General features: G+C 36.4%; 1 protein-coding gene across 3 annotated transcripts in view; it reads left to right on the top strand.

Annotated features, from left to right (window-relative positions):
* GALNT13 (polypeptide N-acetylgalactosaminyltransferase 13) overlaps positions 1 to 21122 on the top strand; it is an 829184-nt gene that overhangs the window by 483296 nt on the left and 324766 nt on the right. For all 3 annotated transcript variants that reach the window (XM_060151498.1, XM_060151496.1, XM_060151497.1), the window contains one exon: positions 156 to 324. In XM_060151498.1, the coding sequence (XP_060007481.1) occupies positions 156 to 324 (169 nt within the window). The remainder of the gene's footprint in view (positions 1 to 155; positions 325 to 21122) is intronic.

The raw sequence follows: 21122 nt of genomic DNA, 5'->3' as shown, positions 1-21122 counted from the left end.
CATGGTTTGTAAGTGGCAATAGAGATTTGATGATTTTATGATTAAGCCAGCTTATAAGTGATACCCTTTAGAATCTAATCCAACACATGAGTTTATATTTTCAGTTCATTATCTGTATGTTTGTATGTATGTGTGTACCTGTGTGTGTCTTACAGCTGTCATTTCAAGAAACCAAGAAGGGCCAGGAGAAATGGGAAAGGCTGTGCTGATTCCTAAAGATGACCAGGAGAAAATGAAAGAACTGTTTAAAATCAATCAGTTTAACCTTATGGCCAGCGATTTGATTGCCCTTAACAGAAGTTTGCCGGATGTAAGATTAGAAGGGTGAGTTTACATTTGTTTTATAATCTTATATGTTAGCAATCCCCAAATTTCAGAATATCTCAGCACTTCAATTAATTCAGATTATTTGAAATCTAGAACTAAATGGTTCTGAATACCTTTGCCATAGCAGGAATTAACTGTGCTATGATGAGAGATATGAACTGTCTTTCTCTGGCAGAGCAAAATATGTTACTTGCAAAGACATTGCAGAATACACCAACCTAACAGGTTTTTTCCTTCATGAGATGTCTTTTTGTTTTGCTTTGCTTTATCTTGCTAAAAATAGAGCAAACATGATCTTTGATAAATTATTTTCTGGCCTGTATAAAAAGCCCTTATACTTTGCTTTGAAAAACTATACGCTTTGCTATTCCAGCATAAAAATAGCCAACTGCCTGTGTGATTCTTTGACCCTTTAAAATTATTTATTGTGGGCTCTTTAGCAATTTATGATGCTATTTATCGATATAATTAGAAAGCTCAGTTATCAGCCATGGAGGAAATACTCACTTGGAAATAATAATACTGCATGAAAAATTATGTTGAAGAATTTAACACTTACGTGATTAACTGTAAGCCATGCTCTAGATAGTTGAACATATTTTAAATGGAGGTAATAAAAATCAGAATATTTAGTGGCAGTATAGTCATCCTTGTATATAGTCCTTATAAAGAAAACTCTTGGCACTTAGAAAAGATATGTCCTCAGTTTTTAGAAAATCTCCAAGTTTACAAATATCCTCCAGAACACACTTCTATTTAAAACGAACTTGTTCTTTTAGACATGTAATGGCCTATACATAGTTGATGCCTACAAAGTTTGCTACATATAATGGGTTATATTACATTAGTGCGATGGTGACATTAACATATTTACTAAACATGATTTTTTTTCCTTTCTGAATTACTTCAAATAAGATCAAAATAAATTAATCCAAGCCTTGTTGAGATGCTGGCCTGGGTTGTCAGAAGGTTCATTTGATAGCAAAGTAACTGGTTTTGTATACCCCTGTATGCTTTTGAAATGTCTCTCTCAACTAAACCACAAGTAACTACATATTATGGATATTTTTGGTTCCTAGCAAATAGCTTAAGCATCAAATTTAACATTTTTGCATTCCAGAGGCCTAAATAATTTTACAGGTAGTTCTGTCCTTATTTGTATGTGTGTGTTTGTATATGCGTAGATACATTTGAATTTTTAAAGATACACAGTGGGCATATTCTTCTAAGTAATTTTGAGCATTTTATATGCTGAGTTCATAATGTTATAATGTTGCATTTATTACCTTGTTTTATATACTATATTGTGATAAAATGGGAAAATGTGATACTTATGTGTTCAGGAAAACCATGTACACACTATTTCAAATTTTTTTAAATCTTCATTTTCAACTATCAGAACATATAACATTAAATTTTATATCAGATCTGGTATAAAATTAAGGTAAGAACTATTTTAATACAGAGCTGTCACAAAAGTAAAAAAGAAGCAACATCATTATTGAGCTTCCATTTAAAATATTTGTGGCCAGTGGTATTACTTGTTTTAAGAATTACTGAGTGTATTAAGTAGTTGAAGATTTAAGTCTTAAACTATGGAACAATTCAACATTTAAAAAATGTAGGATTCAGGGCTTCCCTGGTGGCGCAGTGCTTGAGAGTCCGCCTGCCGATGCTGGGGACACGGGTTCGTGCCCCGGTCCGGGAAGATCCCACATGCCGCGGAGCGGCTGGGCCCGTGAGCCTTGGCCGCTGAGCCTGCGCGCCCGGAGCCTGTGCTCCGCAACGGGAGAGGCCACAACAGTGAGAGGGCCGCGTACCACAAAAAAAAAAAAAAAAAAAGTTAAAAAATGTAGGATTCAAATCTCAGTATAAAAACTATAAAAAAATGCCATACCTACTGTAGATATTATTGCTTGAATTTTGAGATTTTGCAAATAATAGTAGTGAAATAAATCATTTCCTGTTTTATTTTTATGACATCACAGTGTATGCAATTAGAAAAAAGAAAGAAAGAAAGAAAGAAATACCATCTACAATTTCTAGACAAATCATAAAGTGTGTGTGAAGTTCACTGAGGACATTTGCAAGTCATCTTGAATGACTCAATTGTGTGACTGCCTGGGAACAACTAATGTTGAGAAACACACAATGAATCAGATATCCAAACTTATTTAAAAGATGTAAAAAGCTGTTAATACTCATTTGATGTAGAAAACTATATTTTTTCCAATTTTGGTATTACAGTTCAGTTTTTGGATAGTTACATCTCATGAGATGACACATAAAGCTAGCCTCAGTGATGACTGAAATATCAAGATATAAAAAGATGGGATTTATAAATAATTAGTTTAAAAAGATCTTATTTTAGTGAAAACTTGAGTTGATATTTATTTAGAAAGGGTCTGAACTGCCCATACTGTGAATTTATTAAAATATCTCAGCATATTTTATGACTGCATTCAGAAAATTGTCCAAATAGTTTAATGTTGTGTTTGGCTTTAATATCAATCTACAAATATTTGAAGATGTGTTCAGAGTGTTTACCTGAAACAAATAGACTGCTAGATATTTCTCCAGCAAAAATGGGTTTATTTAGGATCAGCAGAGAATTGCAGTTCAGGGTCCGTGACCATGGCAAGGCACATGCAAGTCCCCACACAGCAAGGGAAGGAGAACTCTTTTATAGAGTGAAAAAGGAAGTTGGGAGGGCTGTAGTAAACAAAGGGTCCATGGCATTTCAATGGCTGAGTTCTTGCCAGGAAAGAAGTCTTTCTTTGTCCAGTTGGGCTCTGCTATTCTTGCAGGGTATGAGACTCCCCTTTCTGATGCCCAAGCTCTATTTTTACTTGAGGTTTCTGTTTATTAATTTTTTTACATATCCCTCTTTTGATCATGATCTTTCTCTAAAAGCATCACTGATCAAGAGTCAGGTTTTCAGGTTTCAGTGGCTTTTTGTCCCTCAGTGTCAGGAAGGATCTTTCCTGGGTGGTGTCTCATGTCAGAAGGAAAGTGCTCAGATTGGAAACCTATTAAAGTCATATTCAGGTAACAAGGAGGGTTAGGAGGGAGAACTCTCAGGCATTATTATTTAAAGTCTCTATGTTGTCAAGATCATAGAAACTGGAGATCATCTGCTGTGTTATATCATTATCAAAGGTTTAGCAACAAACTTCCAACAGGCCTGCTCTGGATATCTTGGGAACACTGTCTCATCAGATGTCCTCTCTCCTCCAATACTGGGAATTTTTTTTACTTTTAGGCCACCAAATTATGTGCAGGTCCAGTCAGTGCTTGGCGCTCTTTTTTAGGTATGTCATGAAAATCCAAGAGTCTATTCCTTGGGGTTCCGTGGCACAAGGGTTGCTTAGCAGTAACCTGATAGTGACCTTTCCAGCAAGGTTGAAGAGAGTACTTCTGGAAGTGTCTTTTTCAATAGAAAAAATCTCAGGTTGCAAGGTATGATGCTTGAGGTCTTCGTCTCGCAAGGGTGCACTGTGAATAGATTGCTCTTCGAAAACTCATAGTGGTTTTTAATAGAATGAATTAGGTCTTTGCAGTATTGGAGGGTCTTTCCTTTTAGCAGTTGTGGGTCAAAAGAAGCAAGAGCCAAGTGCACTGGGATTCTATCACTATCTCAAAGGGTGAGAGTTTATGAGTTCAAAAAGGGGTGAATCTGAGATTTAGAAGGACCAACCACAGTGCTTCTGACCAAGCTATTTGGAGAGCCTCTACAAATTTTGCCAGTTGAGTCTTAATGACGCACTGAGTGTGTTCTTCTAAACCAGAGGATTGAGGCAACAATCCACACCAGTGACAGTGCTGTAAAACCATCCAAACAGCCAAGACTTGGCAAAGCACCCGGCCAATAAAATGGGTTACTCGAACACTATGAAACTCAAGAAGACTTCTTCCGGGAAGGAATAATCTTTCCCAACTTTAGCCACAGAATAGGCAGTAAATGGTCTGCAAGGGAAGGTTTCAGTCCACGGTGAAGACATATAGACTGTGACTGAAACATATTTATATCCATTAGACAGAGGAAGTTGTATGAAATCCAGTTGCTAGACCTCAAATGGTCCATCTGGCAGTTTAAAATGTCTGGGAGCGGTAGGAACAGACTTCCCTGGGCTGTACTTTGGACAAGTGGAACAAGTGAGGTAGGCACTTTTTGTGGCCCTGGTAATGTTTCCCCACCAATATTGATTCATGAAGGTTATCATTTTTGTCAGTAGATCAATGGTTTAATGCACGTATAGTAGTGAGAAGTGAGCATTTTAGAGTCTCGGGTAGGCCTGCATCGTTATTTGGTTCAAACCAGAGCTTTCTCTTTTTATCAAACCAACAATAATTGAATTTCCAATCTTGTTTTTCCTTTTCTGAGGCCAATTGTTGGACCTCTTTAGCCAGTTTTTCTAAATTATCATTTGGATAATTTGGAAATACCTTTTGGACCACGACAGAGGTTTGGATGCTGTTGGTCCCTTTAAGGACAGCATTCCTTGCAGAAATATCAGCAAGGTAATTTCTCTTAGCGTCCAGAGATTTCAAGTTTAGACTATCCCAGAATTTAATAATAGCTAAAATGGCAGGTAACATTATTGTGCACAATAATTCCTGAACATAAGGGCCATTTTCAATGTTATTTCCACTGGAAATAAGGATGTTGTGGAAATGTTGCTTCCACAACATTCCAAAATCATGAGCTACTTCAAAAGCCTATCTGCTGTCAGTATAAACAGTTTTGTCCCTGGCTAAAGTTCAGGCCCATGTAAAAGTGTGTAATTCAGCCTGTTGAGCTGAAGTAGCCACAGATAAAGACGCTGCCTCAACAACATCAAAACAAATTATGCCAGCATACTCAGAGCACTATTTGCCGTTGTCACCTTTAAAATAAGAACCATTGGTGAACCTTCAGAAGGCAACATTACCTAATACAATTTCTGATATATCATTATGAGGAGTCAGGAGGTGGTCCATCAGTGTTAAGCAGTCATGAGGAACTTTGTGGGTGATGGAGGGGAGAAGAGTAGCCAGGTTAAGGTTATTATAAAAGAAAAGAGTTATGTGAGGGGCAGTTAACAAAAGGACTTCATAGGAGGTAAGATGGCTGGCGTAGAAATATTGAATGTGGTGAGAATTCAGGAGGGCTTCTAATGCATCGGGTACAAAAATAGTTAAAGGGAATTCCACAACAATTTTCTTGGTGGCTTTAACCAAAAAGGCAGTGGTTGATATGGCACTAAGGCAAGATGTGTATCCTGGTGTCACAGGGTCTTGTTGCTGGCTATAATACCTATGAGTCGATGGTGATCTCCATATTTTTGGGTGAGTACCCCAACGGCATTCCTTTCCTTTTCATATACAAAAAGGAAAAAGGAATCTGATAATTGGGATGCCAAAGGACAGGTTGCTTCATCAAACTCTCCTTTAGGGCCTTGAAAGCTGTGTCTTCCAGTTCTTTCCATAAAACTGGATAAAATTGGGTTAGGGTTGTTATTGTTGAGTAAAACATACAGAGGTTTGGTTATAAGAGAGAAATTTCAAATCCAATTTTGGCAAGAATCAAGTAGCCCAAGGAAACCTCACAGTTGGTGCTTACTTTTGGTTTTGGGGAAACTTAGGATACCATGAAGTCTCTGTGGATCTAGGCAGAGCCCTGTTTTTGATAGCATATGCCCTGAAGATCAAACCTGGGGGACTTCCCTGGTGGCACAGTGGTTAAGAATCTGCCTGCCAATGCAGGGGACATGGGTTCAAGCCCTGGTCTTGGAAGATCCCACATGCCATGGAGCAACTAAGCCCATGCACCACAACTACTGAACCTGCTCTCTAGAGCCCGCAAGCTGCTACTACTGAGCCTGCATGCCACAACTACTGAAGCTCGTGCACCTAGATCCTGTGCTCTGCAGCAAGGGAAGCCACCACAGTGAGAAGCCCATGCACTCCAACGAAGAGTAGCCCCCACTCGCCGCAACTAAAGAAAGCTGGTGTGCAGCAACGAAGACCCAATGCAGCCAAAAATTTTAAAAAAGAAAATATCAAACCTGGGTTTGGCCAAACTGCAATTTTCTTTTGGTGACCTTATGTCCCTTTAAGGCTAAAGGCTTTAACAAGCGGATGCTGTCTTCCTGTGAGGGGACTTGAGAAGGAGAGTAAAGAAACAAATCATCCAGATATTGCAACAGAGTAGAACCTCTAGGGAACTTGATGTCATCCGGATTCGCCTTCAGGATTTGCAAGAAATAAGAAGGACTCTCAATAAAACCTAAGGCATTACTGCCCAGGTGAATTGTTTTTTCTTCCCAAGTGCATGTAATTGCATAACTCAATTACATTAAAGAATTTACTTCCAGTGGGAATGGATGTTAGTAAGGTATGAGGGTTAGGAACAATAGGGTGTCCAGGGATAACAATGTTGTTTATTGCTCTGAGGTCCTGGACAAACCTCTACCCTCAGCCCTTAAGGTGTTCTCACCAGTAAAATGGCAGTGTTACAAGGGCTAGTACAAGGGATAATGAGTCCTTGAGCCACATAATCTTCTGTTATGGACTTTATGCCTTGAAGGGCTCCTTTACGTATAGGATATTGATTAATTCTGGGAAGAGGTTTTGAGGTATCTAATTGAATTTTGACTGGAGGTGTGCTGTGAATTTCGTCACATCAGTTGGAGATTTTGCCCATATGGAAAGCGGTAGTTGATTCAGTAGGGACAAGTGACCAGTGTTTTCAGGATCTGCTTTAGTACCATCAGAGTAGGAACAAATGAAAGATGTCAAAGGGCTATTTAATTCACCTGGGGGTTATTTTGATGACTACTGTCAATTTCTAGAATTATTTCCCCTCTGGGAGAAATAAATTCTGGCGTGATGCTTCTCTAAGCCTCTGCTTAATAAGTGAATAGGGGCAGAGGAACTAAGGATAAAAGAGTGGGCATCTCTCAAAGGGCCTAAACAAAAGGGAATAGGTTCAGAGACGAGGACCTCTTGAGGTTCATTAGAAATCCCCACTATTTGAACTGTTTTAGTACTCTGAGGGAGGGGTTGCTTTATAATAGTGGGGTTGAGCACTAGGCATGTGGCTGCGGTGTCATTTAGGACGGGAAGAAATTCATCCCCAATCAGAAGAAATGTTTCTCCAAGTCAGTTAGGAGGGAGAACTGGGAAGAACCCCTGTAGATCCCCAGAACCCTGTCATTGAGCATAAGGACGTTGGGAAGGCTGGTTAGAGGGCTGAAGGTGCCTGAAATGCTTACATTTGTAATAGTCTCTTTTCCAGTGTTCTGGCTCTTTGCATTAATAGCAGAAACTAGAGGGTTTTCGTTTTGTGTCAGAGCTTCCATTTGCTGGAATTGAAGATGAAGAATTTGGTGGCCTTCTCTGGAGATGACTCATCTAGAGTAAGAGAGCTACTTTCCAGATTAAGTAAATGTGGAGTGGACATAGTTTCCCATTCCATCTGGGTCCTTTTTATTAGAAGGAAGAGGTCCCGGTTCAGCCCATTAATAAACTAGAGTTAAGAGCTACTTGGATGGAATCAACATCTGAAGGAAGACCAGAATTTTCTTTAAAAACAATCTGAATTTAATAATAAAAAATCATGAACAGGTTCAACATATTTTTATGTGCAAGCCTGAATTCTTTTCTAATCAACAGGCTTTGGAAAAACTCTAGGAATTGCTCAATGACATCATCTAGCAATTGCCTGAGACTGATCATGTGATAAGTTAGTGGGCTGTTCGCCTGGTTATAATTCTAGTGACCTTGCAGAACTTTCCCAATTAGTGGTTTTCATCCAATACTAGACCTGACCTTAATTGACAAGCATATGATCTAGCTGTTATAAGTCAGAGAAACCAGGGTGATAAGTTTGAATGACTATAATAAATTTCTCCACCATCTGAGAGAATCTTTGGTTACTTTGAGAAAATCTTTGACTATGGCTCCTAGTTCAGCTTTAGTCAAGGGAGATAAGAACCTAAGGGTTTAGCCTCTGGAACCTCAGAAAGCTTAATTTTAAAGGTGCATGTTCTGACAACTTTAAGAGGAAAAGGGAGTGGGGAGAGTTTCAGAGAAAAGGGAAAGATTGGCAAGAAAATTAAGTATGGAGGAATTGAGGGTATATTGGAGACAACGTAGAATGGATGGAGGAAGATGGCACTAAAGGTGGAGTCTAGACATAAGGAGAAGAGCAATCGAGACAAGATGGAACTAGAAGCAGAGCCTAAGACAAAGAAGCCAAGGAAGGAGAGCCTGGGGCTTTGGGAGCCATTGTTTCTCTCTTTAATCATTTGTTTGCCTTAGTTAACCTTAAAATCATATTTTGCAGAGAGGCAATTTTAGATACCTGATAACATTGGGAAGCCTCAAAATACCAATTGAAATAAGTGTTCCAGTCAGTTTTGGAAATTTTTGAACCAGTTCAGTTTTAAGGAAATTAAGTTTAGGGATTTCAGAAGTTCCCCATCATGGCCATTGAGATTCTAAATTGCCTTTGGTCAAGTCAGTCCATTTATTTAGAAATTGTGCATGGGGAAGGACCTTGGTTTTAAAAATAAAATTAGCTGGAGTCCCTATAGGGAAGGCACCCTCAAAAAAGCTAGATAACTGGGATCCCATTTCCTAGAGGTTTTTCCTTTAGAGCAAAGGAAATTTTCAAACAGTCTAAACAGTTTGTAGAACAAATGGCTTAATTCAAAAGCTTGCAAGCCAGTCCTAGCCAGTCCTTAGAAAACATTGGTCCTGGAGGAGCCAGACTGAAGGCTTTTTTTTGTTTTTTAGGCAGTCTTCAGAGGACAGCCCTTCTAAAGGAATAGGCCAAAAGTTGAAAAACCAGAACAATTTCATCTGAAGCGGCCCCTTCCTGAAAGAATTGAGCCAAAGGCATTTTTAGACAGGTTCAGTTGAAACAGTCTGATCTCAAGATCACACCAAAGTGCCAAAGGAGTAGTTACACACAGAACAAAACCTTAAGCAGAAAGACAAAGGCTTTAAATAGATCCTGAATAAAGCCTGCAGGGCTTCAAACACAAGAGGATGTGAGCTTGAATCCAGGAAAAACTTCAAATTCCAGTGCTGGCGAGAAATGCAGTGAGAAGCAATGGGCTCAACTGTGGGTACCACCCCTGTTTGTTCCCCAGCCCTGGAGCCATAGGGAGTCTCCTCTGGTCCCTGAAAGAGCCACCAAAATTTTGACCTGAAGCAAATAGACTGCCATCTCCAACAAAGAGGCGCTTATTCAGATCAGCAGAGAATTGCAATTCAGGGTCTACAAACATGGCAAACCACAGGCAAGTCCCTGCACAGCAAGGAAAGGGAGACACTTTTATAGACACTATTATAGAGAGGAAAAGGAAGTTGGGAGGGTGGGAAAAAAAAAGTCTATGGCTTTTCATTGGCTGAGTTGTTGCTGGGAAAGAAGGGGAGTCTCTCTTCTTCCTGTTGGTCTCCACTGTCAATGCGGGGCATGAGAGCTCCCCCTTCTGATATCCTGACCCTGTTTAATTGAGGTTTGTCTTTATTAATTGTTTTACAAGAGGAATAAATCTAAGTAAATATCCCATGTTTTCAAAGAGAAGAAACTAAATAAAAACTGTTTTTCCATGGAGGCAATTGTGATGAAACATCAGGACAAATTGGAGTTAAGTTCTAGAATGTCCATCCCTAGGGGTGTTTAAATTTTTATATTAATTTGCTTCTTTATTTAATATATTTATTAAATTTTATATTACACTTATATATTATCTTTAATTATTTGAGGGACATAAAATGATAGTATCACAAATAATCATGGTACTTGGATATTTTAAGTACAGTCAAGGCTGAAGCACTTACCTTTCTTACTTTTTTGAAGGTCCTCAGTTTCTGGGATTCTTGTGGTTATAGCTATATAAATATAAATAAAATTCCTGACAGATATAACCAATCCTCTCTCCCCTTTGCCCATCCTCCATAAATTAAAAAAAAAAATAGCACAATGTCATAAAATTCTACTCAGAACATTGCGAAAAATGACTAGCAACTTGCGTCGATGGATCAGCATTAGGGATCAGTTAGCATGTTTCTCATCTATTACGGGTCTAATATTTTGTAAATTGATATAGTTTGAATTTAAGAAACTGGGCCTAAATATTTGTTTAAATAAGCAAGTAAATAAGTGTCATTTTGTTTGGTTTTCAATGTAAGGGTTTTCAAGTAATATTTAAATAAGAGAGAGAGAATATATTACCAAACTAAAGAAACCCATTAAGTGATATTAAACACATTATTTTAGCACCTAATATGCTGGTATGTGCCAAATACTGTTCTGTGTGCTGGGAATATAGCAGTAAATAAAACTAGTAGTAAGTCTCTGCTTCATGGAATTTAGAACAAATAAAAGAATGAAGAATGGTAAGTGATAGAGAATAGAGCAGTAAGGGGAAGCCTCTTTAAGAAACTCTCATTTGAGTAACCTGAGTGGACCTTAAGCAACTAAATGTTATAATTTCCTTTTACTGATACACAGAGCTGTTACATATTTACTGGGATCCTGAAACAGACAATGCTAGAAATATAGCAGACTTATGCATATATAAAACTCCATAAAGACACAAAAGCAATGGAACAAATGTTAAGCAAATGCATAGATGTATGTTTGTTTGTGCATGTGTGTGTATTTGTATCATTTTTTGAAAAGAGTGTTTGAGCTATATTTCCATGAAATCCAGCAAAAATCACAATTTGGTTTGCAGAAGCTGTCTGTAGCCAATGTTATCCCATGCCTCGGCTTTTCTGAAGCAGAGAAAGCAATATGACAATGATTATAATCGATGACATACATGACTCTATTCCATTATATGCAAAACAAATAGGTGGAACAAAAAGCCTACAGTGGAGAAATTTTTTAAATAATTAGGGGGAAAATCTCTAGGTATGGAGCCAAAACACATAGGTTTAAGATCTGGCTCTGTGGCTTCCTCCTGAATCTTGGGTAAGCCATTAATTTTCTAAGCCCCAATTTGCTTTACTGATGAAACCAAGTAATCAGTTAGTTAACCAGCCAATCCCTGTCATTTACCTAATATAGGTTTAGCCTTGAGAACAAGAAAATGGATATAATAGCCCCTGACTGTGAAGAGTAAAAAGAATATATTTACATAAACAACAAATTATAGTATCGTATGAACACACCAAAAATGATGAAGGATAGAATTGTGCTGAGTTCCTAGTGAAATTTTTAGATTCATTATCATTATTATTCTGTGGAATTCTTTTATGTCCTAGCCTTCTTTTTTTTGGACTAAGCAAGGAAACTTTTTAAGCAATTGGCTTCTCCCTTTACTCTGCCATTCTTTTTGAATAAGAAATTAACAGTAATTATTGAGTGAATATTTATAAAATAGCTGTGGCCAATTAAAACAAAATGTTAAGGTTTTTTAGCATTTACTTGTATTCAGACATTTAATAGCACTTCAAGTTCTGGTATTGAGTTGTTTGAAGGTTATAATGCAGCTGGCATTTAAATATATTTCATCAGGGAAAAAAATGAGGAAATTGGAAATTTATTTCAGCTATTTATATCCTAGACAAATAACTGCTTCTTACTTATGCACACTTGCAAGCTGATAAAGAGAAAAAGACTCTAGCGGTCTTGCGATATTAGTGGAAAGGAGCTGTAGCATACAAATTCTGAATAAGATGCTCTCAAAGGACAAAGACCTTATTTACTACGTCAGAAATAAACCATAGTATATATTTTTTCTGTGCTCAATCTCATAAGTATACCTTTATATGGATTGTCTTTCCTATGAATTAAAATACCATAAATGTAGCTGATTGCACAAGGAGACATAGAAAATGAGACTATTAATTGGATTTCTGAACTCTGTTCCACATCTTTTCTTTACAATTTGAGAATTACTACAACTTTCATATGCTGGCAAAAATTTTGCCTCTGAAGATAATAATAATTTCTATAATACTTTGATTTATGTAATGTGCTCATGTGTAAAATTAATTTCACTTCCCCAATTAGAAGTGGTATGTAAGAATCTCTGTCTGTGTGTGTTTGTGTATGCACATAAATATATACATTTATATATATTTATTTGAAGAAGATAGAGATGATAGGTATTATTATTATGTTTGAAATAATAATACTGTTTCACTGTAACTTTCCTTTCAAATAAGAAAGTTGATTACAATGTGTCTAGGTATGTTTTCAGGGATACATTTGTGTACCACTGTAGGTAGAAAGCATGCTGTATAACTCCATTTACACCTGAACTACCTCTCAACAATCTATTTAATTTTCTAACAACTATTACTTTGACTTTTTAAAAATTATAATCTATACAAAACAAAATTTACCATCTTAACTATTTTTAAATATATAGTTCAGTAGTGTTAATTATGAAAGGGATCAGAATATGCCATCTTTAAATATACCACTTTGGCATGAAGATTATTTTGACTAAAGGCAATTTAGAAAAAACAGGCACAGGAAAAGCTGTCCTCCCTCCCTCGTCTGCCTAAAAGCAAGGCAAGTTTCCCTTGTGAAGATGCCCCTGTCTCTTGAACAAGAAAAGGAACAATAACCTTTATCACTGGTGATGGACGTGGCACTGAGATGACTCTGCATAAACTCCACCTTACTAAATAACCCTTATCTTCTGTTAGTTTCCCCCATATATTTGCCTTCCAACATTTTACCACCCCTAAATCCCAAATACCTTTTCCTTTGTCTTTTCCATGATTCATCACCATTTGTTAAAATGACATCTAAGACCCCCAACCCCAGCCCGAGTTTAACCACTTCTTTTGGGTCTTCCTCTATTTTCTAAAAGACCTCCATATACATAAAAACCAAAACATTAACATCAAAATAAAATTTATATGCATTTTCTCCTGTTACTCTTTCTTTTGTCAGTTTAATTGGCTGGCCTCTGGTACTAACCCAAGGTGAATAACCCAAAGTGTTTTCACTCCCCTACAAGTATATGCACACTGTTGTGGGACCAGTCTTCAGAACTCTTTATCTTGCAGAACTGAAACTGTATACCTATTCAACAACAACTCCATATTCTCCACTATCCCCAGACCTTGGCAACCACCATTTTAATTTCTGTCTGTATGAATTTGGATATTCTTGGTAACTCATATAATTGGAATCATACAGCATTTGTCTTTTTATGAGTAACTTATTTCACTTAGCATAACGTCCTCAACGTTCATCCACGTTGCAGCATGTGTCAGAAATTCCTAACTTTTTAAGGTGAATAATATTCCACTATATGTATATACCACTTTTGTTTATCCATTAATCTGTCAGTGGACACTTGGTTTCCTTCCACCTTTTGCCTACTGTGAATAATCCTACTATGAACATAGCTGTATAAATATCTCTTTAAGATCCTGTTTTCCGTTCTTTCGAGAAATGGAATTGCTGGATCATATGCTAATTCTATGTTCTGAGGAAGCACCATACTGTTTTCTGTAGCAGCTGTACCATTTTATTTTATTTTTTGACATGAAATAAGTCTATGACTTATTTTTTTTTTAAGTTTTTTTTTGATGTGGACCATTTTTAAAGTCTTTATTGAATTTGTTACAATATTGCTTCTGTTTTCTTTAATGTTTTGGGTTTTTGGCCGCGAGGCATGTGGGATCTTGGTTCCCCCACCAGGGATCAAACCTGTATCCCCCCCCCACCCCCGCATTGGAAGGAGAAGTCTTAACCACTGGACCACCAGGGAAGTCCCTATGGCTTATTTTTAAATGAGAAAAACAAATTACAGGGCAGTTAAAAAACAACTGAGAAAAGTAAAATTATTGATCACTTCTAGCTTAGAAACGAGGCCTTGCCTCATCACCACTGTAATACTTGTTAAATGACCACCTCCAGCTGAACCTATATACTGACCTTTATTATTACAGTGAAACAAACATTTCATTATAGATATGTGGAAAAAGTTCTCCAGAAGTAGCTGAAATAGCTTGGTTGTGAGAGCCTTAGACTGAAGATCTAAAGGCCCCTGGTTTGATCCTGGGTTTTGGCAATGGTTTTATTATTTTTATTTATTTTTTATTGAAACATAGTCGAGTTACAATATCATATTAGTTTCAGTTGTACAGCATAGTGATTCGGTATTTTTACAGATTATACACCATTGAAAGTTATTACAAGATAATGGCTATAATTCCCTGTGCCTTGTTTCTTATCTATTTTATACATAGTAGTTTGTATCTCTTTATCTCATACCCCTAATGTGCCCCTCTTTCCTCTCCCCACTAGTAACAACTAGTTTGTTTCTATATCTGTGAGTCTATTTCTATTTTGCTATATATGTTTATTTCTATCATTTTTTAGATTCCCCATATAGGTATATCATACAGTATTTATCTTTTTCTGACTCATTTCACTAAGCGTAATATTCTCTAGGTCCATTCATATTGCTGCAAATGGCAGAATTTCATTCTTTTTTATATCGGGTTTTTTATATTTATATTGTTTGTTTCTGTATTATGGCTATTGTAAATAGTGTTGGTATGAACATTAGGGTGCATGTATCTTTTCAAATTTGTGTTTTTACTTTTTCCAGCTATATGTCCAGGAGTGGAATTATGATAGCTCTAGTTTTAATTTTCTGAGGAACCGCCATACTGTTTTTGATAGTGACTGCACCAATTAACATTCCCACCAACCATGTTCAAGGTTTTCCTTTTCCCCACACCCTTTCCAACATTTGTTATTTGTCAATTTTTTGATGATAGTCATTCTGACAAATGTGAAGTGATACCTCATTGTTGTTTTGATTAGCGTTTCACTAATGATTAGTGATGTTGAGCATCTTTTCATGTGCCTGTCAGCCTTCTGCATGTCTTCTATGGAAGAACGTCTATTCGAGTTTTCTGACCGTTTTTCATTGGATTGTTTTTTTTTTTATATTAAGTTGTATGAGCTGTTTATATATTTTGGATATTAACATTACAAATATTTTCTCCCATTCAGTGGGTTGTCTTTTCATTTTGTCAACAGTTTCCTTTGCTGTGCAAAAGCTTTTAAGTTTAATTAGGTCCCATTTGTTTATTTTTGTTTTATCTCCTTTGCTTAGGAGACAGAATACTACAATTTATGCCTAAGAGTGCTCTGTTAATGTTCTCTTCTAGGAGTTTCATGGTTTCAGGTCTTACATTTAGGTCTTTAATCCATTTTTAGTTTATTTTTGTATATGGTGTGAGGAAATCTTCTAATCTCACTGTTTTATATGTGGCTGTCCAGTTTTCCCAGCACCACTTATTGAAGAGACTGTCTTTTCTTCATTGTATATTCTAGCCTCCTTTGCCATAGATTAATTGCCAAAAGGTGTGTGCGTTTATTTCTGGGATCTCTGTTCTGTTCCATTGATCTACGTGTCTGTTTCTATGCCAGTACTATGCTGTTTTGAATCCTGTAGCTTTGTAGTATAGATTGAAGTGAAGGAGTGTGATACCTCCAGCTTTGTTCTTTTTTCTCAAGATTGCTTTGGCAATTCAGAGTCTTTTTTCGTTCCATATGAATTTTAGGATTATTTGTTCTAATTCTGTGAAAAATTTCATGGATGTTTTGATAGGGATTTCTGTAGATTACTTTGTGTACTATGGCCATTTTAATAGTAGTAATTCTTCTAATCCAAGAGCATGGGACATCCTTTTATTTCTTTGTATCATCTTCAATTTCCTTCATCAATATTTTACAGTTTTCAGAGTATAGGTCTTTCACCTCCTTGGTTAAGTTTATTCCTAGGTATTTTATTATTTTTGATGTGATTTTAAATGGGATTGTTTTTTTACTTTCTCTTTCTGATAGTTTATTATTGGTGTATAGAAAAGCAACAGATTTCTGTATATTAATCTTGTATCCTACAACTTTGCTGAATTCATTTATTCTAATAGTCCTCAGATGGAGACTTTAGGGTTTTCTATGTAAAATATCATGTCTTCTGCAAATAATGACAGTTTTACTTCTTCTCTTCTAATTTGTATGCCTTTTATTTCTTTTTCTTGTCTGATTGCTGTGGCTAGGACTTTCAATACTATGTTAAACAGAAGTGGCAAAAGTGGGCATCCTTGTCTTGTTCCTGGATTTAGAGGGAAGGCTTTCAGCTTTTCATCACTGAGTATGAGATTAGCTAAAGTTTGTTATAAATGGCCTTTATTACATTGAGATATGGTCCCTTGAAATCCTTTTTGATGAGTGTTTTTATCATAAATGGATGTTGAATTTTTTCAAAAGCTTTTTGTGTATATGTTGAGATGATCATGTGATTTTTATCCTACCTTTTGTTAATAAGGTGTGTCACATTCATTGATTTGCAAATATAGAACCATCCTTGAGTTCCAGGAATAAATCCAACTTGATCATGGTGTATGATCCTTTTACTATATTGTTGAATTTGGTTTGCTAATACTTGGTTGAGGATTCTTGTGTCTATATTCATAAAAGATATTGGCCTGTAACTTTATTTTTCTGTACTGTCTTTGATTGTGGTATCAGGGTAATGGTAACCTTGTAAGATGAATTTTGGAGTGTCTCATTCTCTTTGGTTTTTTGGAATAGTTTGAGAAGGGTAGGTATCAATTCTTCATTGTATGTTTGGTAGAATTCCCCTAGCCATTCTATGCTAGGCTTTTGTTTACTGGGAGAAATTTTTATTACAAATTCAATTTCACTACTAGTGATCGGTCTGTTCGAATTGTCTGTTTCTTCTTGATTCAGTTTTGGCAGGTTGTGTGTTTCTAGAAGTTTGTCCATTTCTTCTTGCTTGTCCAGTTTGTCGACCTATAACTATTCTTATTCTCCTATTTTTTGGTATCTCTATGATATCAATTGTTATTTCTCCTCTTTCATCTTTTTTTTTTATTTTTATTTTTTGGGTATTTTCTCTTTTCTTCTTGGTGAACCAGGCTAAAGGTTTATTGATTTTGTTTCTCTTTTCAAAAAACCAGCTCTGGGTTTCATTGATCTTTTCTACTGTTGTTTTTTAATCTCTATTTTATTTATTTCCTCCCTCATCTTTATAATTTCCTTCCTTTTTATGACTTTGGACTTTGTTTGCTTTTCTTTTTCTAATTCCTTTAAGGTTAGGTTGTTTATTTGAGATTTTTTTTTTTAATTGAGGAAAGCCTGTATAGCTATAAACTTCCCTCTTAGAAACTTTTCTCTGCATCCCATAGATTTTGGATTGTTGTGTTTCCATTTTCATATATCTTGAGTTAATTTCTTATTTCCTCTTTGATTTCTTCATTAACCATTGTTTTTTTTAGTAGCATGTTGTTAATCTTATTGTTGTTTAGTGTTTGTTCTTTACCATTTTTCTTTCTGTAATTGATTTCTAGTTTCATACCATTGTAGTTAGAAAAAAAAGTGCTTGATATAATTTCTGTTCTCTTAAATTTGTTGGAACTTGTTTTGTGGCTAGCATGTGACCTATCCTGGGGAATGTTCCATGTGCGCTTTAAAAGAATGTATATTCTGTTGTTTTTGAATGTAATTTTGTAGCTATCTATTAAGTCCAACTGGTTTATTGTGCCATTTAAAACCACTGTTGCCTTATTGATTTTCTGTCTGGATGATCTGTCCACTTATGTAAGTGGGCTGTTAAAAGTCCCCTACTATTATTATAATGTTGTCAATTTCTCCTTTTATGTCTGTTAGTATTTGCTTTATATATTTAGGTTCTTCTGTATTGGGTGCAGATATGTTAACAAATGTAATATCCTCTTCTTGTATTGATTCCTGCATCATTATATAATGCCCTTCTCTGTCTTTTGTTATAGCCTTTGTTGTAATGTCTATTTTGTCTGAAATGAGTATTGCTAACCTCACTTTCTTGCTGTTTCCATTTACATGAAATATCTTTTTCCATCCTCTCCCTTTCAGTCTGTGTGTCTGAAAGCAAACCTCTTTGTAGAGCAAACCTCTCTCCTCCCTGCCAGGGGCAAGCCAGTGTGCGTACTCCCTATGAGCAGAGTCCGGGCTTCCCACAGCCCTTCCGTTAGTCCCAGGGGTCCTCCAACCAGCCAAGGGGGCTTGTCTCTCCCTCATAGGATCCCAGGACTGGGGTGCCCAGTATGTGGCTCAAACTGCTCACTCCTCAGTGTGGGTGTCCCCCCCTTGTAATCTGCATTTTCCTCTAAGTCCCTTTCCAGGGGCACAATTCCCAAACTAATTGCTTTTCTTCCCTTCCTATCCAATTATGTGTATATCTTTCTTACGATCTTCATTGTACAGCAGTTCTTCTGCCAGTCTCCAGTTAGTTTTCAATGAGAATTTTTCCACATGTAGATGTATTTTTGATGTGTTCATGGTGGGAGATGAGCTTCATGCCCTCTTACTCCATCGTCTTGATCTGAACCTTGGGGCTGTATCATTTTACATTCCAGTGTGCAAGGGTTCCAGTTTCTCCACATCCTTGCCAAAATTTTAAAAAAAAATTTTTTTTTAATAGTAGCCATCCTAATGGGTGTGAGGTGGTATCTCATTGTAGATTTGGTTTGCATGATTAGTGATGTTGAACTTCTTTTCATGTGTTTTTTTGGCCATTTGTATGTCTTCTTTTGAGATATGTCTATTCAGGTTCTTTCCCCATGGTTTTTGTTTTGTTTTGTTTTGTTTTGTTTTGTGGTATGCGGGCCTCTCACTGTTGTGGCCTCTCCTGTTGTGGAGCACAGGCTCCGGACGCGCAAGCTCAGTGGCCATGGCTCACGGGCCCAGCCACTCCGCAGCATGTGGGATCTTCCCGGACCAGGGCACGAACCCGTGTCCCCTGCATCGGCAGGCAGACTCTCAACCACTGCGCCACCAGGGAAGCCCTTTCCCCATGTTTTAATTGAGGTATTTGTTTTTTTTGTTGTCATTGAGTTGTATGAATTCTTTATAAATTCTGGATATTAACCCCTTATCAGATATATGATTTGCTAATATTTCCCTCTTCTACAGATTGCCTTTTCACTCTGTTGATTTTATCCTCTGATTAAAAACAGAAGTTATTAATTTTGATATAGTTCAGTTTATCTATTTTTATTTTTTGCCTGCACTCTTGATGTCATATATAAGAAAATATTGCCAAATCTAATATCATGAAGCTTTTCCCCTATGCTTTGTTCTAAGAGTTTTAGCTCCTGTGATTAGGTCTTTCATCTACTTTAGTTAATTTTTCTATGTGTTGTAAGGTAAGGGTCCAACTTCATTTTTCAGCATGTATATATACAGTTTTACCAAGATTTCTTGAAGAGTGTTCTGTCCCCGTTGTGTAGTTTTGGTACTCTCATCAAAAACAATTTGACTGTATCTGTAAGGGGTTACTTCTGGGCCCTCTTTTTATTCCGTAGGTCTATGTGTCTGTTTTTATGCCAGTGCTAGAGTTTTTTGATTACTGTAGCTTTGTAATAAGTTTTGAAATCTGGAAGTGTAAGACTTCCAACTTTGATCTTTGAACAGTTTTTTTAAAGGTAGACACTTTCTTCCCAGAATTGAGATTATAGTTTTCAGCTTTCATTCACTGCCTCATCTTTGTATAAAAATCTTCTATTAGCTTATATATTTGCACTTATCAAGATCTAGTTGTGTAGCCATGAAAGCCAAATGATACAGTTCTCCATTAGAGAATGTTATGCATGCAAGACAGAAAATGTATTAAAAAATATGGTATATGGAAATATGAGTTTAGAAGTACCATTGTATGGAGGTGAGGTGAAGGAAAGCTTTATAAGAGGGTGTATTTGGAGCCAGGCTTTATAGGGTGGATATGTGTGGAACCACATTAGATAGAAAGGAGATAACTTTTGGGGCAGGAAGAAAAGCATATTGAGGAGAAAGCCAGTTCTGATTAGATCAAAGACAGTGAAACAACTTGTTAAGAACATGGATTATAAGCAAACTGGGCTTTGTATCTGGCTATTATTTCATTTTTACTCTTAAGAGTTTATATATTCAAGCTGGCCAGATACATTTTTTCTTTTGTTTTGTAAATTATGATTGAGAAAGCAGAGAATTTAATTTTTATTTTCTAAATCTACCATGGCAATTATATTTTTATTTACATGTTTCCTCACGTAATTTAGGACTAAAAGGGTTTTTATACTTACTCACTATTATGGCTGTTAATGTTTTCTTCTGTGTGTGTATATATATATATATTACATGTATGTATACATATACACACACACACATATATATATATATAGTTTTCTACATATGGATGCTCTGTAATTTGGGGCAGAATGTTTATTTTTTAATCTTCATTAAAAATAGAGCTCATATAAATAAAATGAGATAGTTTTTGTTCTAAAAAATAAAGAAAAATTTTAAAAGGTAATGAGAAAAGCAGTCTTTAAAATGCAGAGATTTTGGATGATTAAATGGAAAAATGTGATAGAGTCTAGACAGAAACTGTACGAAGCCTTGTTACACCTTGTACAACTAGAATGGAAGTTGTAACCAGCCATTCTGGATCACAGGCCTAGAGAAGATGAAGAATCTTAAAAATAATACCTCTGCCTTTGTTTAGACGTGTCATGGTAGGCAACTTGGAGGCATTGGAGCAGAAATATGCCATGAGCAAAATGATACTTAGGAAGAGATATATCTGAAGTTTTATATAGCAAATATTATAGATAGGAGAATCTTGAATTTAATAGGATTCCCTACTGGCTATTATATTCATGTAGATATGATTAGATAGGAATTTGTCTATAGCAGCTGCCGTAGAAATATAAAGCAATGTGTAGTAATGTGCTAAAATGAAGGGAAATGGTAAAGAACAAATTCAGGA

This window comes from Lagenorhynchus albirostris, chromosome 6 (genome assembly GCF_949774975.1).
Source record: "Lagenorhynchus albirostris chromosome 6, mLagAlb1.1, whole genome shotgun sequence".
In the NCBI taxonomy this organism is placed as follows: Eukaryota; Metazoa; Chordata; class Mammalia; order Artiodactyla; family Delphinidae; genus Lagenorhynchus; species Lagenorhynchus albirostris.
Note: the sequence above shows the minus strand (reverse complement) of the source record. Positions and strands in the feature narration are given on the sequence as shown.